Source organism: Agelaius phoeniceus, chromosome 12 (genome assembly GCF_051311805.1).
Source record: "Agelaius phoeniceus isolate bAgePho1 chromosome 12, bAgePho1.hap1, whole genome shotgun sequence".
NCBI lineage: Eukaryota > Metazoa > Chordata > Aves > Passeriformes > Icteridae > Agelaius > Agelaius phoeniceus.
The window spans coordinates 18,958,488-18,983,925 of record NC_135276.1 but is presented as its reverse complement, the minus strand read 5'-3'; the positions used below and the strand labels follow the sequence as shown (position 1 = coordinate 18,983,925).

General features: G+C 42.9%; 1 protein-coding gene across 1 annotated transcript; it reads left to right on the top strand.

Moving 5' to 3' along the window:
- The first annotated feature begins 12,555 nt into the window (after positions 1-12,555).
- MEAK7 (MTOR associated protein MEAK7) lies at positions 12,556-25,322 on the top strand. Its single transcript, XM_054641001.2, has 9 exons — positions 12,556-12,850; positions 13,022-13,136; positions 14,236-14,412; positions 16,947-17,177; positions 17,645-17,789; positions 18,405-18,845; positions 20,050-20,168; positions 20,996-21,175; positions 22,185-25,322. Exons 3-9 carry the CDS (start codon positions 14,245-14,247, stop codon positions 22,317-22,319), a joined length of 1,419 nt encoding a protein of 472 aa, XP_054496976.2. The 5' UTR covers positions 12,556-12,850; positions 13,022-13,136; positions 14,236-14,244; the 3' UTR covers positions 22,320-25,322.
- The last annotated feature ends 116 nt before the right edge of the window (positions 25,323-25,438 follow it).

Below are 25,438 nucleotides of genomic sequence, written 5' to 3'. Positions count from 1 at the left end.
GAGCTGTTGGAGCCTAAGCATGAGAAAGCCCTTTGTGGTTTGCCAGCCCTCCTCAGCAATTTGGGGGTGAGAGGGAGAGCTGTTAACCTTTCTAGCCTTGCCTTCCACTGCCACTGGAGCTGGATAATTCAGGAAAAACCTGGGGTGGGGCATCTGGAGGTGCCACAGATGGCTCCACTGCCACGGGGACCGTGGCTGTCGGGAGGGAGAGCTCACCTGGGAGCTGAATCCAGACAGTATCCAGAGAGCAGCAGCCCCAGCAATGCATCACATTGAGCAGGCAGGGGTTTGGAACACACCACTCTCCCAGCAAGGGCTCTTTAAGATATTAAAATAAGATGTTATTGTGCACAAATCTCATCAATGTATCATTGACAGAAAGGAAGTGTACAGAGAGCCCCTTTGAAACCAGCAGAACATGAGCTCCTGTTCTGGTACAGCAAATAGAGGGAGAGGCCAAAGGAAGAAAACCCTCTCATTGTATCAGACTTTGGGGCAAATGCACACATTTCCCTCTCTGCAGTGGCAATGAGTATTTTTGTTCATGACACTACCAAGGTCTGTGCAGATAAAAAGTCACCTTCAAACAGCATTCATGTTATGTAGCAGCTCTTACTCCATGTCTCAAGACTTCTGTTTTCTCCCCTCAGCATAAATGCCCAGGAAGCTCCTACAATGCATGGATAAGAGTTCTATTCTTGCTCAACTGGGTATCAGTTCCTAAAAGTGAACAGCTCACTGCTTTTCCTATGCACTCAGCAAGTATCACAATTCCTGTGAACATTTATAAATGCATATCTGCATAGACCACAGCTCAGCCAAGTAACCCAATCCTCATGTGAACTACATGCCCTGCTGGAGGAATTTTCACTTTAATGTAATTTAAGATATAAATCTGACTGTAAGATAAAATATCTTTTAATTCTTCCAGCTATACCTAAGGCTCCTGATTCCCCTTTCTCTTTGGCACTTGCCACCCTCATTTATTTTCAGAGTGGTAATTGCCCCCTTTACATTTCCATCAACAGACCCCCACACATCCAGCCAATCTCCAGATTGCTTTTGCCATGTGTTAGGATTAATAATTAATGAAGCCAGCTGATTGTTCCAAGTGACCCATTATCATGTCAGGGCAGAGATGAACTAGAGAGAAGACAGGATTCATTTCTGAACCTCCAATTTCAATATCAAAGTTCCAAATCAAAACACCACCAGCACCATAAATCTATTTCTCTCAAGAGATCTCTTTTTTTTTCAGAGCTGGCCAGAACAGTCCCTCTGCCTGGAAAGCAGATATTCCCATGCTCAGGGTTTTTTAAACATAAACTATTTGTTCTGCAGTATGTGGCATTTCTCAGGGCTTTTCTGACATTTAAGTATCATCCAGGTATTTAATGATAATCAAGAAGAATGGGAAAGGGAAATGTACATTAGCATGAAAGATTAAGGGACATGAATATGCATAGCACACACACAAGAATAAAGAGCTGCTATACAATGGGATGCCACAGAGCAGAGTGGGAGGGCTTCTGTTCATTAAGTGTTGATACAGTGGATTTAAATAAAATTGAATAAAATCCAATTTAAATGCCAGGATAAAAAGCCTTGAACGACCAGGCAGGGAACAGAATGAATTTCTGTCCCTCAGAGGTCAGATCAATGCCTGACCGACAGCAGCTGCAGATGGTCAGCAGCAGAAGCTGGAAAAAAATAAAAAATTAAATGGTTAGATCAGGTCTGCTGATTCTTTTTAATCCCATTCTTTGCTGTTCCTGTAACATATTTATCTCTAGTACAAAAAAACCAAACCCTATCACAGGTGTCTTAACAGAGTTGGTATCTTATTAATTTGCATCATGTCTCAAACCACCTTAGCCTCTACATGCATAATCCTAAAACAATAGTATTCAATTCTACAAGAATAATTGATACTTCAGCAAGGAGACTGTAAATTCAGCCGCTGAGAAAAAGCAAACAAACAAATAAATGACAGCTCATCAATTTATTTGAAGTCATGTGGAAAGCTTCACTGGAGACAGCACTGCACAGCTTATTATCAGCCTGCTGTTAATGTAGGGCTCCCTGCTTTGAGATTATTTAAAGGATGACTAACTCATGTTACATTTATTTCCTCTAAACTTGCTCTGGGCTATATGAAAAGCAGGAATCAATTAATTATTTGCAGGACCATTCAGACAGCACTACAAACAAAATTTAGGCTTTCAACACAACACTTTTGTGGAGGGCAATATCACATGAAGTTGTGCCACCAGAAATGAAAAAAACCCAGAAAGGTAAAAATTAATTTTCAATGGGTTATAAAACCTCTGAAGCATTTTAAGTGTGAGAGCAATTTAGATGGAAACATTGATATCTGAAAAGTTAAAAATGCAGATGGAATTGCATAGGTTTCATTGTTTTCAATTGTGTCTGCTTTCTTCACCACTCATAATTAATATTTACAGAATGCAAAACCTTTCTAAGAGCCATGCTACTGCCTCAGGATCAGAATTCTTTCAGCAGATGACTCACATTTTAATCCCTTGCATGTCACGGTAGGGCACAGAAAAGGAGGGTGCTCATATTGTCTCTGGTTGGCTGCACAGCTGAAATGGTGCTGCTGTGACTTCACTGTCCCCAAGGGACTCGGCATGGGCAGCATGTTTTAGTCATGACAGAAGGCAAAACCTGTGCGTGGTTATTTAAGGCAATCACTGAATCACTTTTGTGTTGTGCCTGGTATTGATTCACTCCTAACTGCTCCTGGCTTTCAGCAATAATCTCACTTTACCCTGAGATGTGTCAGGGACTGCACAGGTGGGGACAGCAGAGTCACAGAGCAGCCTCTAATGTGAATTACAGACAGGTTACAATGGAGTGGATAAAACAGCCTGAATTAGATACTCCTGCCTTCTGTCTTAATGGAGAATACCTGACCTACTCTTGGATTTCTGCTTCAAAAGGTGGGCTGGAATCTCCAGCACTTGGATTGGACACTGGGAGCAATCCCACACTTGTTTCAGGAATGGGTAGCTGATTTATCAAGCTGCTGCCAGCTAAAATGACATTATAATGCCATGATACAATGATACCTTAAACACCGTGGTTTATAATGCCATCTGTGAGATTACAATGGCATGATACAATGATATCTTAAACACTGTGGTAAATAATGCCTTTTACCCACATAAATTAAGTAAACTCTGCAGAAAGTAAAAGAGAGAAGTTACATCTGAAACTTGGGGGGACAGCACATTTGAAGGTACTTATTGCCCAAAAGGATGCAGGTACATTGTGCTTCTTCTCTGCAGGGAACAGGAAAAAAGACCTCTCCAGGGATTTTCTGAGGAGTTTGCAAAAAAGGCCTTTTTATCATTTTAGAAGAGCAATTACTAAACCACTTCAGCCATGGAGTACCAGCAGCTGTCTATCTTCATTTTTCCTGAAAATGTTAAAAGTGCAAAATGCACTGAGCAGCTGTGGATTATTTATGGTGCCTTTACTACCCATGGTCTCAAATGCACTGCTCCACATTGAAGGAATATGCCTTACCCATGAATGATCTGTGAAACAGACAGTCCTAGCAGTTCAGTACTGAAAATGGGATGTCTTGAGGGAAAAAATAGAGCTGGTGAGAGTGTATTTCAAATAATAAAGTGCATTCAGTACTAATTAATCTGTGAAGTGACAATATGAACAGACTGGCTGGATCCTTTTTGTCTGGTTATTTTGCTGTGTGCCAACACAGAGCTATTCAGGGATACCAGAGCAGTTTGTTAAGTACATGACTGGGTGGTACATGACTAAAATTTCCTGGAATTACATATGCACTTGAATTTTCATGTACAAAAAATCTGACTCAGACCTGTGCTAGGTTAGCAGTGCCATCTCTCACTTGTGTTTCAAAAAACTGGCTGAAGTTTCTGGCTTCAAGTCTGCAGATTTTCCTCCAAGACAACCATTTTGTTTGCCCATTGCACCGCTACTGGAAGGGGACAGCAACTCTTCCCCACCCAAGATGAAGTAAGGGGAAGAAATAGTCTCAAAAAATCAGACCTGTTGTCATGGAAACCAGAACAAGGATTTTCGAGGCCAAAATGGATGCATTTATAAATCAGAGACGAGGAAAACCCTACCCTTTTACAAAAATACGTAAAGTGGAAAATGTCTTTCTGATAGGAACTCAGATATTTACTAGCTCAACAAATGCTGCAGTGTAAAGCAGTATGTGAGTAAATGTTTTTTTCTATAATACAATATGATCTCATCAGCACCAGTGGTTCATGCATTTGAGAGAAAGGCAGTAGTAGCCATAGAAACAGCCTGCTCTTCCTCACTGGCAGAAGGTATTGTGTGACACCCACTTTTGGTGGTGGCCTCACACTCTGCCAGATTTGTGGCTGTTTTTGAGTGTCAGGGGGGTTTTGATGCACCCCAAGCCACTGGAACCAGTTTTATTCTGTGCAGCTCCACAACTTGGCATTGCCTCTGAGAGGAGGTACCTCAGGGAGGGAGATTCTTTTTGCAGGATGGGAATAAAGGGTGGTTCCAAGGGTGCTTGTAGAAACAGTGCTGTTACTTTTCCTCCCTGTGTTGTTAGAAAGCATGTTGCTACAGCACTGCAATAAAATCAGGCCCATTACACCATGTACTCTTTCAGCATTTGTGTGGAGAGATGTACAAGTGAACAACGAACCTGCCTGAGGCCATAGAGCAGGACAAGGACAGACCTTGGGAGGGAAAAAAAAGGTTTTTTCATTTTTCAATCCCAACCATTTACACAAAGCATTTCACTACTTCACCCTCTTTTCCCACCACCTTGAATCTCCCCTTCCCCACATCAGCTGCCAGCACAGAGCCCTACCTAAAGGCAGAGCTTGGCTTGGACTCTGATCTCCTGTGACACATTTTCTCTTTAGTACTGGAAATCGCTGCTTTAAACTGCAACTTGAGCCCTGTCTGGGGACACAGGCTCTGAGTCACCTCTAGCAGCAGATGATTTACAGGCAGCCCTTCAAAGCTGTCCCAGCTCACTGCTGTTATCTTGATCTCACTGGTACCTTCCTCAGTATAAAAGCACAGGTTATTCTCTTGCTTGTTTGCAATGCCTAATTAGGCCCAAGCTGTAAAGAGCCAGACTGACCTTTAAAAGCTCTTTGTACTGGGCAGAAGAGCTGGATTTGCAGTTTAAGACTGCTTGTTGATAATGATGGTTTCCCTCTCCTGTGATAAAGTACAACTTGAAAACAGAAACCGCTGAGAAAGCTGCTGTGTTCTGCTCTGGAGAGCATCTGTGGGGACACATCTGCCACAGGTGTTTCATGAAGGTACTGGAGTACCCACACGTGGAATAAACACTGAGATGGAAGCAGCTTATTGCCCCAACTTCCTCCCACAGCTCATGGCTCCAGCAAGCAGCACAGCTGGATCACACAGGATCCAGCTGCTGGCTCACACAGGATCAGCTGCTGGATCACACAGGATCCCGCTGGTGGATCACACAGGATCCTGCTACTGGATCACACAAAAGCTGCTGGATCACACAGGATCCAGCTGCTGGATCACACAGGAAGCTGCTGGATCACACAGGATGCAGCTGCTGGATCACACAGGATCCAGCTGCTGGATCACACAGGATCAGCTGTTGGATCACACAGGATCCAGCTGCTGGATCACACAAAAGCTGCTGGATCACACAGGATCCAGCTGCTGGATCACACAGGATCCAGCTGCTGGATCACCAGGTTTCCAGCTTGACTTTTTTACACTCTCAGTGCAAAGAACAGGTGTTGAAAAGGGTGGTTGGCCTCTGACCTGGAAATTCCCTCAGCAGGAGCATAATCTGTAGGATTTAGTATGAGTATCTTGTGGCTTTGAGAGCTGGTTACCCTGCAGTTTACAGCCTAATGTCACAGGCAAGTGACAAAACTCCATCCAGCTGGATCACAGAGGAAGCTGCTCCAGAACCAGGCTTTTGTAGCCCAAAATTTTGAAAAAAACACCAACCTGGAACTTATTGGAGCAATTTGGCAATGCTGAGATGTACAAGGACATGACTGCATACTATATATAGTATATATATATATATATATATATATATATACACACACATACACCCCTGGGAAAGGCATGAAGCAGGAACAGCTTCCTCTCTCACACTTTGATCTGGTGTCTCACCTTTTCCTGGACACTCTTGGAGCAGAGATCCCAGCATTGAGCAGTCAGCAACAACTGGGTGCTCCCACAGCCTGCACTGGTTTTGTTCTGGGCAATAGCCACCCCATCATGGGCTCTGGGTCACTCTGTGAAAGGTAACCAAAGGCTTTGGACTCTGAAAGCCACATTCCACACCTGGACAGAAATATGGGAAGCAGTTAAAAAGATGGGTTACAGTGGAAAATAAACTGTGCTGCACAAACAACAAGAACAAACAAAGAATGAATGGATCAAATCCAGCCCAGGTGGAAGGGAAGAAGCTGTGTGGGAAAAGTAGCTGCACATAACAAAGCAGGGCACTTGTACAAACCCCTGAAACTGCAAGAAATTTATTTGTTTCCTCAATGGCTCTTGACATCACAAGCCACGATCATGTTTCCATCACTTATTTTCAAAACTTAAGGGTTTTCCATACAACAGAGGACAAAACACTGGTTTCTTGTTACATGGTGGGTGTCAATACTGCACACTGCCAAGAAACACAGCTGCCCTGCTGAAAAAGCCTTCCCTCACAAATCTAGCATGTTTCAAGAGGTTTTCTCCCACTGTTTGGAGAAAGAGTCTGCATGCATTAAAGAGGTGAACAAGAGTGAAAATGAGTTCAGGAATGTTACCAGAACTTTCCCATCTCCTGCTCAAACATCTTTTTGTTTGCAAGACTCAGTGCTCTAAAATTCATTGATGTTTTTCACTGTGTTTGCACCTCATTGTTGCTGATGGCGGTGGCACTTCCAGGGTTTGGGGTCGGCAGAGCAAACAGTCTGACCCCAAGGACACAACTGTGGTAACCCCTGCGAGGTGATCCATGCTCACAAACAGAACAGAAAGTCTGGGCCACAGTTGTAATGTGCTGCCCACATTACAATTGAAATAGATGGAACTAAGCTGTGCTCTGAGGAAATGAGGAAATGAGGAAATGAGACCTTCTGTTTCCATCTGCATCCTCTGCTTTCCATCCTGTAGTGCTATATATGGAAACAGCTAAAGTTATATATTTTCTATGGAAGACTTCCTCATTGGAGAAAATACCCTCAACAAATTCTAAAATTCCTTCATAGAAAGCAGCCTGTAAATGAAAAAAAAAAAACAAACCCAAGTTAAACCAACCAACCAAAAAAAAAAAAAAAAAAAAAAGAAGCAAACTCAAAGACAGTTGATATTCAGAATTCTACCATTTGATTCCTTTACTCATTTACAGGCTTGTTGTATTCCTCTACAGTTTTCACTAAACACAGATTACAAATTTTTGCAAACAAAACAAGAGTTGGGTAATGCAGTAAGTAATCTGGAATTTAATTCAAACTAGGCCTGGGCTAAGCAGAAAATAAACAAAAGGGGCTGTGTGGGGTTTCTCAGCATCAGAGTTTGCATATTTGGTGGAAGAAGTTCTTTTGTTAAGGATTGTTTGCTTTGTTAAATTTGCTGTGGTTTATATTAATGTTATCCCACCTGTAAGTACATTTTCTAAAATACTGCATGTTTTAATCTCTACCCGTAATCACAGAATCAGAGAATGGTTTGGAGGTGACCTTAAAGATCACTTAGTTCAAACCCCAATAATCAGATTAATCTGTTCACTGCACCCTTTCTCCTTTTATAGAAGAGTTGGTTACCAGCAGGCAGAGGGTTTGTAAAGGGAAGTACAAAGACTTGCAAAACCCAGAACTTCCTTTGTGACTACCTAAGGACTCCGTTTGGGTGAGAATCAGACTTTCTTTTAGCCTTATATGGCAATCCTACAAAAACCCGAAGGCAAATCAGGTGAGAAGCTGTGAAGTTACAGCTCCTACAGCAGCCAGTTACAGGCAGAGCTGAACAACACGGATATAAAAGGGTAGGAGGGGTAGGTTTGGAGGATACCTTTTAAAGTCAAAAAGAATTTTGTGCTGAGGTCACCCTACAGATGATCAGAGGGCCCAGCCTACCACTAGTTTCATCAAATAGCATTATTGCAAGATTCCACTGTGACTGCAGATGGCTTGTGAAACTTCATGTGTCCATCAGTACAGGAAACTGAGCCTAATGGCACTAAAAGGGGTGAAATGACTTCTGTGTTCACTAGAGCCTAAACCATGGAAAGGGTCTTTTATAATTTAACTCTTTTAACTCAAATGTGACCTTTTTTGCAAAGGGCGGAGTTCTGCAATAGAATGGAACTGAAATGCTGAGTGATAACTGGGAAAAGCATCAGCCATGTTTCCTCCACGTGACTCTCAGCAGAGCTTATCTGCACTCCAGGCTGCAATAGGGCTCAAACTGAACGGCTTATTTGGACCTACAGTCCCAATCTCTCCTTCCCAGGAGGTGAACATACCCCCAAAACACCCTGCTGAAAAGTGCCTCCGGTGTGATAATGCCATTTTTGGAGTTCTCAGATGCCTGTGCCTGAGAGGGCTGGAGTTCTGCTCATTGCATGTGTGAGTGCAGCTAATTATAAGCTCTTTGGAGCAGAAATCCTGTCTGTCTGCACAGCCTTTGGCACAGCAGGGTCCCTTTCTCAGCTGGCCTTCAGTGAGAAGTCAGTGCGAGGTATGAATCATATCAAAGGTGAATCAGAACGATCCTGAGTCACTGACACCACAGAGTAACAACCTTAACATATGTATACAAGACTAATGAGCTGCAAAATTTCTCTGTTCCAACTCAAGAGAGGAGAAAAAAAGAATTTTAAAGAAACTAAAAGATAACTGAGGTAAACCACATGTGCTTGATATAAACGAAGAGCTGCTTAGCTCATAATTTATATTCTATTTTCTTATCTTGAAATAATTTATTTTAACTGAAGGAGACTTACCTGAACTGAGACTTCAACTGAAATGAGGATTACCCGGAACTAAAGTCATCTAAATTTTCTGTGGTCTTGGCAAACTAATAAAACCAAACCTACTCCATTTTATTAAAGTCAAAAATATATAGTCTTTTAAAGAAATAGTTTGGGGTTTTGTGGTTTTGTTTTTTTCACTCTGCAATCAAACATACGTCTAACACCAGTTCACAAAACTAGCCACAATTGTTTACAGAACCTTCTTGTGTGTTTTTCCTCTTTTTTATACACCAGTATATTCTTAAATGTCCTTAAAAGGCATCTTAGTGTATTCTCTCTTTCTGACTGGCAGAAACAAAGCACTTCACCAGCTCTGCTGAGTAGCTGAAAATACACATGAGGAAGTGACGACTCATTTAAGGAGAGCTGCGAATTGCTGCCCTTACGCACCAGGTTTTACAGTGCAAAGAACAGGCGTTCAAAGGGGGGTTGGCCTCTGACCTGGAAATTCCCTCAGCAGGAGCATAATCTGTGCGATTTAGTGTGAGTATCTTGTGGCTTTAAGAGCTGGAGTTTACAGCCTAATGTCACAGGCAAGTGACAAAACTCCATCCAGGAGCAGCAGGAAGCTCGGGTTAGACTGAGGGACAGGGCCGACAAACCCACAGCTCAGTCATCTCTGTCACAAAGGGGCAAGGCTTGAACAAAAGGGGATAAATTGGAGCTAAACCAGGCCAGGTACCTTTCAGTAGCTTTTGATTGATTCTGAGCTCAGTAGCTGGAGAAAAAGGGTCTTGAGATCATCATTTCTTTGTGAGGATGATACTGGTGAATCAGAATTAGCTGGCTGGTTGTCAGTCTGAGTGCAAGGTCAGTAAGCCTAGAATCTCAAGGCTTGTATGTCCAGAGTGAAAAGAGGTCCTCCAGGAAGAGATAAAATATGAAACACAACCAGTAAAACAAACAAATGTAAAACTCCAACTGCAAGTGAAGCAATACATCCACAGAAACACTAACATTAAAAAAAAAATATCAAAGAAGAAAAAGTTAACTTGAATGAAAAAACTTTTTCTCATTGTGCACGTTTCACTTTCTGGAAGTTCATTAACACTGATGGAAACCAAAGTCACAGCAGACTTTTTCCAGAACGTGCTCATGTAGCCCAGGGAGGGATTTCCACCAAGAACAGTTTTGTCCTCACGGTCATTACGTAGAGTTAACAGGAAAGGGATAAACTAATTTATGACACAGGTTTTACTTCTAACCCACAGTGTTTGAACGGGGGAATCCAAACCGGCTCGGAGCGGTGCTGAAGCCCGCAGTGTGCGGAACTTCCTAAACATGCGGTGCCATCGTGTGGGCAAAGACATCTCCAGCAGTTTCAAAAGGAATGTCATTGAATCCCGGAATGTTTCGAGCTGTTTTGAGTTAAAATGGTCATCCCGACCCTGCTACGGGCAGGGACACCTTCCACTAGCCCAGGTTATATTCACGTCATATGAACGTGCCATTAATTATTTCATTTTTACTTGCTATGTGCTGACCCTGCTGAAAGAGCTGGGGAACTCCTGTGCCTCTAGTGGTGATCAGAGAGAGCCTGAAACAGCATCCACCCTGGAATTCTGGTCAATCTGTTTCTGAGCTGGCAACAGGAAGATTATTCTACAGGTTTTTATGAAACTTTGCACCTGTGAAGGTTAAAAAAACCACCCCACAATTAAAAAGTGTGGTTTAACTTTATCAAGATTTTTACTCATTCTTGCAAAAGAGCAAAACAGTGGGAGCTCTGCCATGGTTAGTGCAGACAGAATCACAGATTGGGTTGTGTTAGAAAGAACCTTAAAGCTCATCTCATTCCAACCCTACCATGGGCAGGAACAACTTTCACTAGCTCAGGGTGCTCCAAGCCCCATCCAACCTGGTCTTGAAAACTTCCAGAGATGGGACATTAATAACTTCTCTGGGAAACTATGATTTTCCCCCCTAAATTCTCTTCTTATTCACATTTCTGCTTTCTGTTAAAAACACACTGATCAGACTATAATTAAAAGTTAAATGCCAAAGCTGCTAACCTGTTCCATGGTACCTTGTTGCAGGAACACTCACAGTACCAGATTTGTGTGAATTTGCAGATTTGTATGAACTTCCCATCTCTGGAAGGAGAAGGAGGCTTCATACTGAGCTCAGGCTGCAAGAAAATCAACCAGAGTCAGACAAAGCATGGACAAAAATGGTGTCACAGCTCTGAATGTGAAGGCCTTGGTGTGCTGCAGGAACCAAACCCTGTAGCTAAAAGAACAAGGAGAACAATGCAAATGGGATGAAAAGTTGCCACCTGAAAAAAAAAAAAGATTTGTGGGACCAGAGTTTTGCAACCACTTAGGTTATAATTTTTTCTCCCAAGTCTTCCCATGTCTGACTGAAGGCACGGCCAGTCCCTGTCACCTTGCATTTGTCCCTTAGCCTATGTACAGCCTTTTTACCTCTCAGCTTCACACCAGCCTGATTCTGCCAGTCAGGAGACAGAAACTGAACCTATTCATTGACAAATTGTTGTGCTTTTCCTCCATTCCCCAATGCCATTGAAACTGACCGGAGCTGGAGCGTTTACCCTGAAAGTGACCTGTGTGTGTGTATTTACTACACAGAGTATATTTACTACACAGAGTATATTTACTACACACAGGCACACCCAGCTTTTCCCATCCCAAAGGCCATGAGCTGTTTCCAGCACAGATCAGGGCCAGCAACACCTTCACCCACAGTCCTTTCTAGGACCTTCCCAGGATAATTTCTGGGATGGTTTTTAAAATGCTTCAGCACAGGGGACCTGGCACCTCAGACAGGAGCTGCGAAGGGTGGTTGCTGTGTCCCAGCTACAGCTCTGAAATTTTACTCTTTTTGAAACCCCTTTTAGGGCCAGGGAGGATGAGGGAAAAGGGATGTCTCAGGAAGAAGGGTCTCCTCAGGGAGGAGGGTTCCTGGAAAAGCAGGGTCTCCTCAGGGAAAAGGGTTCTCTGGTAAAGCAGGGTCTCCTCAGGGAAAAGGGTTCCTGAAAAAGCAGGGTCTCCTCAGGGAAAAGGGTTCCTGGAAAACCAGGGTCTCCTCAGGGAAAAGGGTTCTCTGGGAAAGCAGGGTCTCCTCAGGGAGGGCGATTTCCTAAAGGAGATTTTCTCTCCAGGGAAAAGGGTCCCCTCAGGCTGCACGGTCCCCTCAAAATGGAGAATTCTCTCAGGGTGGAGGGTTCCCTCAAAAAGGAGGGAAATGTTCGCTCAAAAATGCGGGTTTCCTCAGGAAAAAGCGTCCCCTTAGAGAGAAGGTCCCCTCAAGGCTGAGGAAGCCCTGATGGAGGCAGGGTGGCTCTCGCTATGTGCGGAGCTCTCAGGCTGCATCCTCACCGCCCGCCTGTCCCCTCCAGATCGCGGGGGCAACACCGCTGCTCCTCGCTTTCCCTGCCTTCCTCCATCCCTTTTCCCTGCCTTCCTCCATCCCTTCCCTGCCTTCCTCCATCCCTTTTCCCTGCCTTCCTCCATCCCTTCCCTGCCTTCCTCGCTCCGCCCGTCCCTCCCCGTGGCCGAGGGCCGGCCCCGCGCTCCGCCCCGGCCGTGCGGGCGGAGGTGCCGGATGGCGCCGGCCAGGCCCGGGCCGGTGTCACAGCGCGGGGCCCATCGGGGGCTATCGAGGGCCGGGCCGGTGTCACAGCGCGGGGCCCATCGGGGGCTATCGAGGCCCGGGCCGGTGTCACAGCCCGGGGCCCATCGGGGGCTATCGAGGCCCGGGCCGGTGTCACAGCGCGGGGCCCATCGGGGGCTATCGAGGCCCGGGCCGGTGTCACAGCCCGGGGCCCGTCGGGGCCGGCCCGCCCTGCCGGTAAGCGAGGGGCGGGCGGGGGGCTCGGCCCAGCCCCAGCTTCGTCACCGGGATGGGGCGGGAGCTGCTGCCACCGGCTGCGGAGGATGAGCTGGGCACCCCGGGAATAAACCCTTCAAAGCCCCCTTTTCGCTGCTTAAATTAACAACATGTCCACGCTCTGTTTTTTAGGTTATAGTGGTTTCCATTCAGCTCTCGGTGCTTACCGCACGATCGGCGTCTTCCTCAGGCAAACAAGGCTCTAGGCCTGAAGGTGAAGCAGCCACAGCCCGGCCTCTTGTCTACGGTAAACAAAGTTAACGACAGAAATACTGCATTGGGCTCAGCAGTGTGTCCTTCAGACGTGGCTGGAGGACTGCATGATGGGCTTGTCTACAAAAGAGAGATGTCAGGAAGGATATGGAATTTACAGAAAGACCCCCCTGCAAAATGATGTTTTTGTTCCATATCTGATATTTTTCATATTGTCACCCCAGGCTTGTGTCTTCTCAGACAGGTGGGAAGGCTGTTGGCAGTGGTGGCCGTCACTGTGGTCGTGGTGGAATTTGGGGTTTTGGGCACTGTTAGGTCTGTGCTGTGCTGCTCCAAGGAAAAGGGCAGAGCACATGGCCCAGAAAACACAAAAAAATCAATCTGTAGTGCAGGTGACTCCTGGGACTTAGAGAGAAATAGTTGTACCACCAAAAGTAAAAAACAAAGAAACCCCCAAACCAACTGGCTTTAATTCTGTGGGTACCAACTCCCAATGATTGATTTATTGGTTTCATAAAAATCTGTGTGTTTTTAACGGGTCTTGAGTTGTGTTCCTAAATGTTTTTGTTCCTTTGTTTCAAATTATTTTCATAGTGTGTCCACGAAAAAACCCACTCTTAAGTGATTTTCAGAGACTTTGCAGTGATGGTGTTTTAGTACCACATCATATTGGCAAACTTAGGTTCAGTCCATTAATGCACCAGAAAGATGCAGCATAATCTGTCATAACTAATCCATTCTCAGGCTTTTCCCTTCATGTTAGGGATGTAATCCAGCTGTCAAACTCACGGTCACTTTGTGTAAACTAATTTTACCGTTGGATCATATTGGTTTTTCCACTTGATAGAGACTTGACTGAGGTTGGCATTGGTGGCCAGGGTGATTTTAGCCAGGAGCTGTCAGACTGTCAGCTTTAAAGCACAGTTGCTGTTCACAGATGTTCTCCAGGTTCATTGAGCCTTGGTGAATACTGAGACTAAACAGTAGTTTTAATAATTTCCTGTAAGGCTGCTAATTTGCTCTTCTTGTAAAGCTTGCACTGGTATGTCAGTCTGTTTGATATGTCTTTCATGGCCCTTGTGATACCTTTCTGTGTTTAATGTTTCTTTTGATTTTTTTTCTCTCTGCTTCAGGTTGAAAAGATGGGGAATGCTGAAAGCAATGCCTATCAGAATCATCTTTCCAGATTTCTTCCTGAGGAGCAGTCTGACATTGATGGACTGTTTGACACCTTATCAGGATCCAGTGGCTCATCTGGAGCAAAAAATGCCAAAGCTGCAAAGAAAACTGTGACTCTGGCAGCACTACAGGTAAGACAGTCTGTTATTCATCATATATCTGGGGTGTAGTGCATTGAACAGAATTCCAGAAATAAACTATAAAGATGTGGTATTTTTTAAGGATTGCTCATCTCGATTTAATTTTTTGTATTTTGGGGCAGGATGGATATTTAACTTTTTCTTGCAGTTTAACCAGAGTAGTGACTTTCAGGTTTGCATTTATCTCTTAAATTGCACTTTTGGGTCCATTTGCAGCTTTCCTGATTCTGAAGTAAGTTAGGGTGTATGGAAATATTTTCACAGAGACCTGAAAAATGGGAAGAATATTTTTACCCCTGGAGTCTGTAGTGTGGGATCATTTACAGATTGTCTTGAGGAGCTGTCACAAAGTCAATTTTTATTTGGTTATGCCTGTCTCCCTTGACATATCACTCTCTCTAATCTCTTCACTTGTACTAAAAGGAGAGAATTCAATTTGACTTGATTAAGCTGTGGCTCCCTGTTTTAGCTAATTAACATGCATTATGCTTCTGATTAACTTTGCATTCATTTTCTAATCAAGAAAAGACAAAAATGAGTCATTGGGATCCTTAATAACTTCAGCTAGTCAGGAACTAAGTGGCCAAATGAATGTGGTGGTAAAGTGCAGTTTGATGTATATTACACAGATAATGGAGTCAAATTAAAGCTCATTGAAAGCAGCAGGTTATTTTAAGGTGTTCAGCAATGCCTGTGCATACAGACCAGCTTCAGCCTTCCTGCAGCCTGGCTGGCTGTGAGCTGTCACCAATTTTTAGAGCACCAAGTTTGGAAATGATGTTCCTGCTCCCTGGTTTCTCAGCACTAGTTCATCCACTGTCCTTGGTGCCTGTTAATTGTTTGGGACCTGGCAGAAGTTCTCTTTCCAGAGATCAGTGTCTCCCAGATCAGTGTGATCTTTGATGAACATTTGCCTTTTTCCTTCCTTTTTTGTTTGCCAGCTTAAATGAAAATCTTTTGGAAGACTTCCTGTAGGTGCAGGGAGAATGGCAATGGCATTTCTGCCTTGTAGGTGACAATGCCTCATGTCTGGACTGAGATGTGACAGATTTGATCCAGCTACAATCTGGTACCACTGGTGAGGCCCCAGGCATCTGGGCCAGGACAGGCTGCACTGCATAGCTTGGGAAGCAGGTGGAGCAGGAACCTCTTGATGATTTCATGAAGCCTTTTCAAAACAAGGGTTCTAAGCTGTCAGAGGTGTGAGTTAGATGGTTATTAAGGATTCCTTTTTTACACACCTCCTTTTTTTTCACACCCCAGGCCCACTCTTTGGAATAGCTAGAAGCAAAAAAACAGCTCAGTGAAGTGGTGGGATTAGGTAGGGAGTAGGCAGGTAAATCAGCAGTGTGAAGTAAAAAATCCTTGAGTATAATGTTTTAGTTGTGTTCCCTGCTGCCTCTCCCACTTGAGGCTCATAGAGGATTTTTAGAAAGCCTCTCAAAGGCAGCTGTACCCCCTGTGAGCATCCCTCCCTCGCTGTGGAGCTCTGATGTGAGTGCTGTGGCTGCTATTGCTGCTGCTGCTGCTGGAATCAATGGGAGCTGTGGCACTGACGTCAGTCCAGCAGCACAGAGCTCAGGGTGTTGGGGCTCTCATGCCCAGCAACAGCCATTAACAGCAAATAGCAGCAGCCCAGGTGCCTTCCCAGGGGTGCTATTGAGCCAGGAATCAGCGATAGCAGCTCCCCTGAGTGGAGCTGCACTTGGGCTTTTAGGCAGGTGGGGCTCCAGTGATTTCAGCACAGTCCCCACTGAGCTACCCCAGTGTGGAAGAGTCAGGCCAGGTCCTCAGCACACCTCTGTGCACAGTGAGGACACTGGGTAATCACCTCCTCCTCTGTGCATGCACTCGAGGTGATTTATTTTTAAACTCTGTAATTATCTTGAACACTTTGAATCCAGAGTCAGATCTTTCCCACAGAGCTGTGATGAGTGATGATACATTCCAGCTAGATTTCAATTCAAAGGGCCAAACATGCAATGCAGATGAATAAGTGCTGATTTTGACTCTCTTTAACACCAGGGATGCTTTTTAAAAATCAGGTGATCTGTGCTTCAATTAGTTGCTATGCAGGGGGAAATTTTCCAGGAATGTTTTTACACGTGTACGTGGGGTTAAACACTACCTTGAGGCCAAAACTGAGATATGGAAAAAACTCCACTTGGCTTTTAAGTGAGCTGCACTATGGAAAGCAGAATTAAAACACAGTTTTGAATGTTTTAGTGTCAGAGCTGTAAACCTTTGCACCAGTTAACACCTAGAAACCCTTTGCTAATATCCTATTAAGACTTTACAATGTTGGTTTTTCTGAAGCCCGTGGTGTTTCTAGAAAACAGTATCAACCTAATTCACTAAAAATACCACTATAAAAATAGAAATTTTAAATTTTTCTCTTGGCAAAGCGCTTCTTTGACAAAAATTTATTGCTGATACTACATACTGTATATCAGCACAGATTAACTGGAACACATCAGTTGTTCTTCATTTGTTAAACGTGCTCTTTGCTGTTTCTCTCACTGCAGGCACACACCCGGGAGCCCCTGCCAGAGGCAATGACTGCTCGCCTGTACCATGGAATGAAAAGCATTGACCTGCCTGGCAAATCAGCCGGGCTCAGTGAGCAGATTGCTAAGGAGCAGTTTGTAATTTTTATGTCAAACCTCTTAAAAGGGAATGCAGATGAGAAGATTAGCATCATAATGAGAATGATCGCCAAGACGGGAGGGCCTCTGAAGGGCAAACAAATCCAAGAGGTAAAGGAGCAGTTAAATGTGTGTTGGGGGGGACAGTAAGAAAGCAGGGCTGTGGTTAAGAGCCAGCAAGGGCTGTGGTGTGGCTGGTGCTTCTGGGAAGTGAGTAAAATGCTTTCTAGAGCTTTAGTTGCAGAATCAACTCTGTAACTTTTGAGATATCACAGAACAGTAATTCACTAGCAGCTCCTACTCTGCAAAACTTGACCTTCCCCTCCCTCTTTCATTCTCTATTTTATGGAGGTGCTTTGTGAAGTAACATGTATGAGACAACTTGAAAAGGGATCCTTTTCAAGGCCTATGACACTGAAATAGCATTTCTGTAGTTCCTGACTTGTCATGGCAAGAGATGTGTCTGCCTTTGGGATTACAGTGTCACTACTGCTTGACTTTATCTTCAGACAGTCCTTTGAAACTCTTGGAAATTTCACTTAAGAAATACCAAAATGGTGATGTTTTAATCTTTTAAGTTCACAGAGGATCTGATCACATCTGTAGTCCATGTACTGAGCTACAGGAAGGAGCTGAAAGGTTGGAGTTTGGAGAATACGAGGGATTCTTCAAGTGGAGTCAAAGCTTTGGCTTCTGAGCTGCTCTCAGAATTGAAGCTTCCAGGTAAGCAGCCCTGATTCAGCTTATCCCAGAGCTTGTGTAATCAGTGATCTCATGAGAATTTCTCTCTTTAGGTCACATCTTTGAATTTTGAGGGTGAGACCAACATTTCAAACCTAGTGCTTAGAAAATGACATTGGCATTTTATTTATTTAACCTTACCATCTTTCTCCCCTAAATTCAGGTGAGATTTGATCTGAAGTCCTAGTTTGTCATGGAACACGTGTATTTCACAAATACCTGACTTGCAAGTGATAGGAATGGGCATCTAAATAATATTTATTTAAATAAAATTTATCATGTATTTTTGGCTATGTCCTTTTAAAAAGCACTGTTGTAATAACAGATCTTGCTGTCTTGTAAAGAACACTTCATGAGTTGTAGCTCAAAGTCTGCATTTCTAAATCATGACAGCCCAACCAAAGAATGCCACAGGTAGAGGTTTCTCAGTTCTGTGGTTGCATTTGTTTAATGTTGACATTTTACTTTTCCTGGCTCCTTTCAAATGTGGTTTTCTGTCCATTACAATAATGGACTATTATGTTTACTCTTAAAAATCACCTGATTATTTTCCAGACAGGGAGACTTAGTCCTCTCCCTGTGTGTCTTATTCCTCAGATGGGACAAAAGCCGTGGGTTCTCAGCTGCTGGAGACAAGTTTTGACCAAGGTGCCATTGAGGACTGGGTGTACCGAGTTCCCCAGATCTCAGTTTTCCTCAGTGTTGTCATCAGGCAAGGTCTCCACGTCCTGCATTCCCTCCCAGACCAAACCAACGACATCCTCAACCTGGTTCCTCACTGCAAAGGCATCAAAGGAAGAGGAGTTGTCAGTCTCTTGGACATCCCAGCCATCATCTACATCAACTCCCACCTGCCTGCAGAGATGCAGCACAAGTGGCAGCTCTTATTTTCCTCCAGGCTCCACGGGGAAAGCTTCTCCCAGCTGTGTGCCCATATAGTGAACAAAGGTCCTTGCATAGTGATCATAAGGGACTTGGATGGTTTCATCTTTGGTGGGTTTGCATCTCACTCCTGGGAGGTGAAGCCACAGTTTCAAGGTAAAACTCAACTTTTCTTTCTTTAGTATCTCTGGTATATTCCCTGGTTTTTGTACAGGCACCAGAATCCTGTCCCCTTAATGGATACTGTCCCTTTAATGACACCAAGTGTTTCTTACACTTCCAAGTGAATTTCTCTGTGGCAAAAATAACACTGACTTTCAAAGAACATAAAACACATGCAGAGTTATTCTTAGCATGGCAGCCAGGCATGTTGCTGATTAATATTTATAGTTTTTTATTTGATAAGGCTTTTAAAATTGCAGGACTTATTGACCACAGAACAAGTTTTCAGGGAAATCTATCAAGCCCTGTAGCTTCTTAGGTTGAAAATCAAATGAAAATGAATGAAGTAGAGCACAGATGATGAATTAGTGTCTAAATAATTTGACCACAGGATGGCAGTCCTCCATCAGGAACACCTGAGCCTCCTCTTGCCATTTGTGCACTGTGTTCCCTTTCTAAAATCCAGCAGCCAGAGGATTCTTTGGACAAGCTAAACTTCTTGTTCCCTTAAAATTTTGAGGGAGAAGAGAGGGTTTTTGAAGAACTCTTTGGAAAGAATGTTTGTGATGGATTTGTGAAAAAAAATCATGGGCTATGGGTATTTGGTGTTGCTGGGAATCCTCATTGTGGCTACATTAGAAACTTAATTCATGTCTTAAATGAGTGTTTGAAAATTACTACTTCAGACACTTGGTATAATATTATTTTACCCTGATTACACATCCATTTCCTTGTATTTTTTCCTGATAGAGAAACATACAAAGCCTACATGGCAAGCACACCACAGGTGCCTCTGAATCCTGAACTGGGCATGGTGAAAATTGCTCTAAATCATTGACTAAACTGATTTATCTGTCAGTGTAGTCAGAACTAGAGATGTCTGCATTCAGTTTGTACAGATCTGTCAGCTGGCCAGTGTTAGGTGATGCAATGCAGGCTGGGGTAGGTGACATAGTGACATAATGTCCTAGTGGTGCCTCTGACTCTGCCCTTGATCACAGCCTGTAATTGCATCGATTTTTGTGACTGCACAGAGTTCACTGAGAATAAAAAAAAATATATAAATCTTGATGGGGGATCTACTGGCTTTCTGAGATGGCAGCTGCTGTCTTTGAATTATTCAGCTTAAATTATTTTTTCTAATTTATTTGTTATTGCTTGACTTCTTGTCTGACCTGAGGTGCTTCTCTGTTTGCAGGTGACAACAGATGCTTTCTGTTTTCTGTTTTCCCCACTCTGGCTGTATACACATACACAGGGTACAATGACCACTACATGTATTTAAACCATGGCCAGCAGACTATGCCAAATGGACTTGTAAGTATTCAGAAATGATGATTTGGAAATTGGATTTGTGGCTGGTGTTTGGAAGTGTTTTGTGGTTTTTTTTTTTTTCCTTCTGAGAGCAGATTTATTTCACTTGTTATTCTCTGAGGAAATTTGCATGCCTGAAGCAGCACAAAACTACACAGTAATCTGTGTAACTGAGGATTCTTCCACTGGCTGCTCTCCCTGCCACAGCAACTGCTTTTGGAATTATGGAGGAAAATTCCCAGCAGGATGAGAGTGCAGACATTGCAAGCAGTGTGATGACAGTGGCAGGAGCTCCTCCTACTCAAGTTCACAAATGAATTCTCCAGATGCAGAGGAGTTTCTGCAGAGCTACAACACACCACCTGTCCTGGAAATACTTTACAGTTTTGGAGCATTATGTGCCCATAACTTTGGGGATTTCCAGCAGGCTGGAATGAATTTGCTCTAGAAAAAGTGAACAACATCAAATTACATTATTTGATTATTTGGTTTCTCTAGATACTTTCCTAAATGGAAAGGAGGCAGCAAACCCAAGCCCTGCCACTCCATTTGAAAAGGAACTGTTAATAGTCAATAAACAAAAGCCAGGAGTTTAATTTGTGGCACAAGTGACAGATATTTGTATTCTGTGAAGCACAGAGGTAGGGCAGTATCACTCAGGTAAATTTTCAGTAGTGTTCAGGAATAGTAGATATGGGTATCCCCTTTTTTCACCTACTCACAGAAGTGTGGCATAAATAGTGACCACAGCAGCTTACTTTGAGGTTTCCTGACTTTGCCAGTCTGTTTCCCTGTGCAGGATGTGTTTAATGTGCTGGTTTTCTCCACAGGGTATGGGTGGACAGCATGGCTACTTTGGGCTCTGGATAGACAGTGACTATGGGAAGGGCCACAGCAAAGCCAAACCTCGCTGCACCACCTACAACAGCCCCCAGCTGTCAGCCAAAGAGGATTTTACCCTGGATGCCATGGAAGTTTGGGCAGTGGGAGACGCCCCTGAGAGTGCAGGGGTAGGTGAAATGTGAATTGAACCTGTGAAATTGTGTCCTGCTTGGAACAGAAGTTGCGAATGTAAAGCTCATGGTTGCAGTTTTTTGTTCAAACACTCTTTCCACTGTAGTCAGTAACATGTTCTGTACCTGGCCCTGTGCTGCCATGTGCTTTGTAGCACCAAATAGCAGAACTGTAGTGGAATTATTGAGGTTGCCAACAAGAAAGAATATCAGGAGCCATGAGGTGATAGAGTCAGAATAGCAGTACTTTGAATTTTAAAAGGCCTTTTTGATACTGAGGAATGGTCTCTGGGAGGAACCTCCTTGGAGGGGCTCAGTAAACCCCAGAGTTTCTAAAAGCACTGGAAACTCTCAAGTAAAGTCTAATCTCTAGTTCAAGAAGAGACTCAAAAGCTTTCTTTATCAGTAACTTTAAATTTACTATTGTTTTACTATAAATTTGTGTGAATAGATTTATGCCAGTCTTTCTGCACATTATTTTTGGGAATGAGTAGGAGCCCTCTCTCCAGTCTCCTCTATCCCTGCAATTTATTCTCTTATTAAACTGTCTGGTCTGTACAGTTTGGTGGGGTTTTAAAATTTATTTCTTTTTAATTTTTACTTCTTTTCATACTAAATTCATCTACCCTGACTTCACTGGACACATAACTCTAAGTAGAAACAGAGCAAACTGTTTACAGAAAATGTTGAATTGTAACTGGATCTCTTTAAAAACCTCCCATCAGCACTTCAGACTCAGATGGGGTTAACCAGGATGTCCTGGATGGCTTATAACCTGAATAAACTTGAAATATCTCACTGTCATCTTAGGAAAAGTTTATGGCTGTTTTATGTAGGTGCAGCAGTAAAAATCATTTGACGTATTTGTGAATTTTGAAATTGGAAACACTTCTTCTACATTGTGCCAAGCTTGCAGACTACATCACTTACAGACTTTTGAGTGTGAGTCTTCCCTGTAGCCTGATACTGACCTTTTAAATGGACTGTATTTTATTTTGTTTTGAAGAGAAAAGGTAAGAAGAGTATCCTGGATGTGGATCCTCAGGCTCAGGCCTTGCTGGAAATGGCTGGGAAAAGCCGTCAGAGCGAAGGTCTGCGGGAGCCCGTGGAAGAGGATGAAGGTGATGATGATGAGAACTAAAGGAGCCACACTAACATGTAAAAACTTCACTTTTATTTGCTTCAAGTGCTGGTGATGTTCCTTGGACAAGATATTTTTTCCTTTTTTTTTCCCCCCTTGAATGTACCTAATTGTCTGGGACAAAGCTTAAGCCTTGTACTTGTGTAATATTTAGGTCTAAAGCTCTACTGTGCCTGAAGGGTTTTGTTTGGGGAGGACAGAAAAATTACCTGGGGACATAATCATTAGGCATGGCTGAGCTCCAGCTGAATATGAATCTGCTTTCATTCCCCATAGATCATGTCTGCACACTGAATTAAAGGCAGCAGAAGTTATTGACAGTATGGCTTTCTGTCCTGGAGAATTGATATGTACATAGTTATATATTTATAAAACCTGTTCCAGGCACTGATTAAAGCTCTTATACCTCAACTGCACATATTTATTTGCATGCAATGAAATTAGTCAGCAAAGCTTACAAACTGTAACAATGTCTTACAGTGCTGAACATAGAATAGTCCACATGGTGCCATATGAAGGTTGCTATAAATCTGCATTGCTTCAGTTAAAGCATTAAATTTCAAACTTTCTAAGTCAGATTTTCAGCAGGTGATTCCATGTGAGCTGTAGGATGTTGCACAACAAGTTTTATAGTACAACACTATCCCTTGTGCATCTCTCTTCATCTGTTTCTGCAGAAACTTGTCTGTTGCTTTAGACCAGAATCATTGGAGCCATATTTAGCCTAAAAATACCTCCAGCAGAATTCTCTAGAGAAGGTAAATTCTTCAGTGGCCTCATGAGACTGGAGTAAAAGATCAGGCTGTAAAAAAGGTTGAGTAAGAAGCAGCCACGCTTAATTGAGAATAGAATCTGCAGATACCTTGTGAAAGAAATAAAAATCAGGGTTATGTCTGTAAAATGTTTAAAGAAGATTGCTGTACACTTGATTTCCACAAAATGAATCATTACTCTGTTATGGAAAAGAATCCCCACAATGTGAAATGCAGTTGTTGGGATTTGTGCTCTGTTTTGTGACTCTTCACCAGTCAGCACCAATTTTGTCAGGTCTCTTATACTCAGGACTTTTTCTACTTGAATTAGTTCCCATCTCTCAGTAATTATTAGTTTGACCTCGCTAATTTACTATGTGTAATTAACTTGTCAAAAAGAACCCTTTGTAGCAGGGACTGCAGTTTCTAACTCAGCAACAAGTGTTTGGTTATCAGTGTCTCTGACTGTCAGTTTTTCTCCTCCTCAGGAGAAGGACTGTGTCCAATTCCCTTTGTCCTGGCATGAGTTTGTCTTCTTTGCAGCTTAGAGAAAAACAATAGCATTCTATAGTTTCTGCTCATGTGGCCTTCCTTAAAATTCTTTCCCTTGGTGTTTTCTTGTATGAGATTTTTTCCCCCACCTGTTGTTTTTCATGAGGAGCCAGATTTGAATATTCTGAACAATCTGCACTTGTGCCTTAACGTTGATCTCATTTGTAAAAATTATATTAAACAACATGAATTTAGTTTTGAAAGGAGAGCATGAACAAATCACTCCAGCCAGGCATCCTAGGACTCAGCTGGTGTGTTTTGTGGAGTACCTGAACTAATGCTTGGGGCATTTGCATGCTGTTTGCTGCAGTACAGAGAGTGCTGTGAAAGGCCTGGGACAATGTCCTTTTATGCTGTACTTGCTTGGAGAAACCAGATAATCTCCCAAGTTTGTAACACACAGAAAAAAATAAGCATCAGAACAATTGCACTGATATTTTTGTATAGTTTTCTTCTCTCTATATATAAATAGTATTCAAATATTAAATTTTACAATGTAAGGAGTATTAAGTACATGATGCTGTCTGTAAGTGTGGTGATAGCAGCTTTTGTTTGAACATTCTCAAACTCCCACTGTGAGTCTTAGAGGTGTTTTTCACTTAGCAGTGCCTAAGCCTATTAAACACTCCCATGTAGATGGCATACAGGATGAGACAGTTGAATTTCTGCAGTTAAACATAAAATAAACAGCTAGGCTTTATTTTCCTTCCATTACAAGGCAGAAGCTTGTTTTTGAGAACTGAAACCATCTGCAAGGGTATAAAAAAACCCCTGAATTGTACAAAGCTACTCTCCACCAAAAATATTTCAGTGGCCAGGTTTTCTTTGATTTTTAATGAGTATTAGTAAAGCTGTTTCTTTCTAGATTTTGAATCCAAAATATAATCCTGCTTGAACTTCATCTTGTGACTATCTTGTGACCTCTGAAATTGTAGTTTTTTGACAAGTTTGTGTCTGAGACTCTTCCTCTTCGCTTTGAAGGTGTTAAGCTGGGGCAAGAAGAAAACTGACAGGGGCACTTTAGCAATGTCTCAGTAGAGCATTATTTACTAGGACATCACTGATCTGAGCAGGAGATGGGATTATTCCAAATTGTTCTTTAAATGTAAAAGAAGGGCTTAGGAAAGACTCAATTTTTATTTTAACCTGAGCTAATGATTAAGAAATCTGGGCTTCATGCTCATGCACCCAAAATGTCCAGCAAGCTTTTGTCAGCAGTAGGCTTAGCTATGATCTGAACAGCTCAGTCTCTTTTGTGCAGTTTTGGCCCAGCTGCAAAGCTCAACATCCCCACCCTGTTCCTGACTCATCTCTGTTCTCAGGCTCTTTGGAATTGAGTCCCTTTCCCACTAAATCCATCCTCTGCTGAGCATTGGCTCTGATCAGCCTGATTCTTCTCCTGTCAGTCACACAGGTACCAAAACTGACAGCTGAGGGTTGGCACTTCAGCTCCCTGCTCCAGTTTCCTTGCAAGTCTTGCTGAGTCAAGGCTGGGTATCTGGGAATCCACAAACACTACAGATTGAAGGAAAAGAAATGCTTCAAGGCAGGTCTTTTCCACTATTCTAGTGAAACATTAAAGGATGTGTCTAAATCACGAGTCTCACTCAGATACTTGTCAGTAACATTTTAAAATGTAGATTTTATTAATAAAAATGAGTTTGATTTAAATAAATAAAATTTCAGTTTATGCACAATAGATTTTTCTGTACAGGTGTGAAACTCTTCTTTTGTCTGGGACTAGCTCAGCCTTCTGGAATAGAGATCAGTGTTATAAAAATATACCTGCTCTTGGTTTAAAAAAAGGAGCCACTC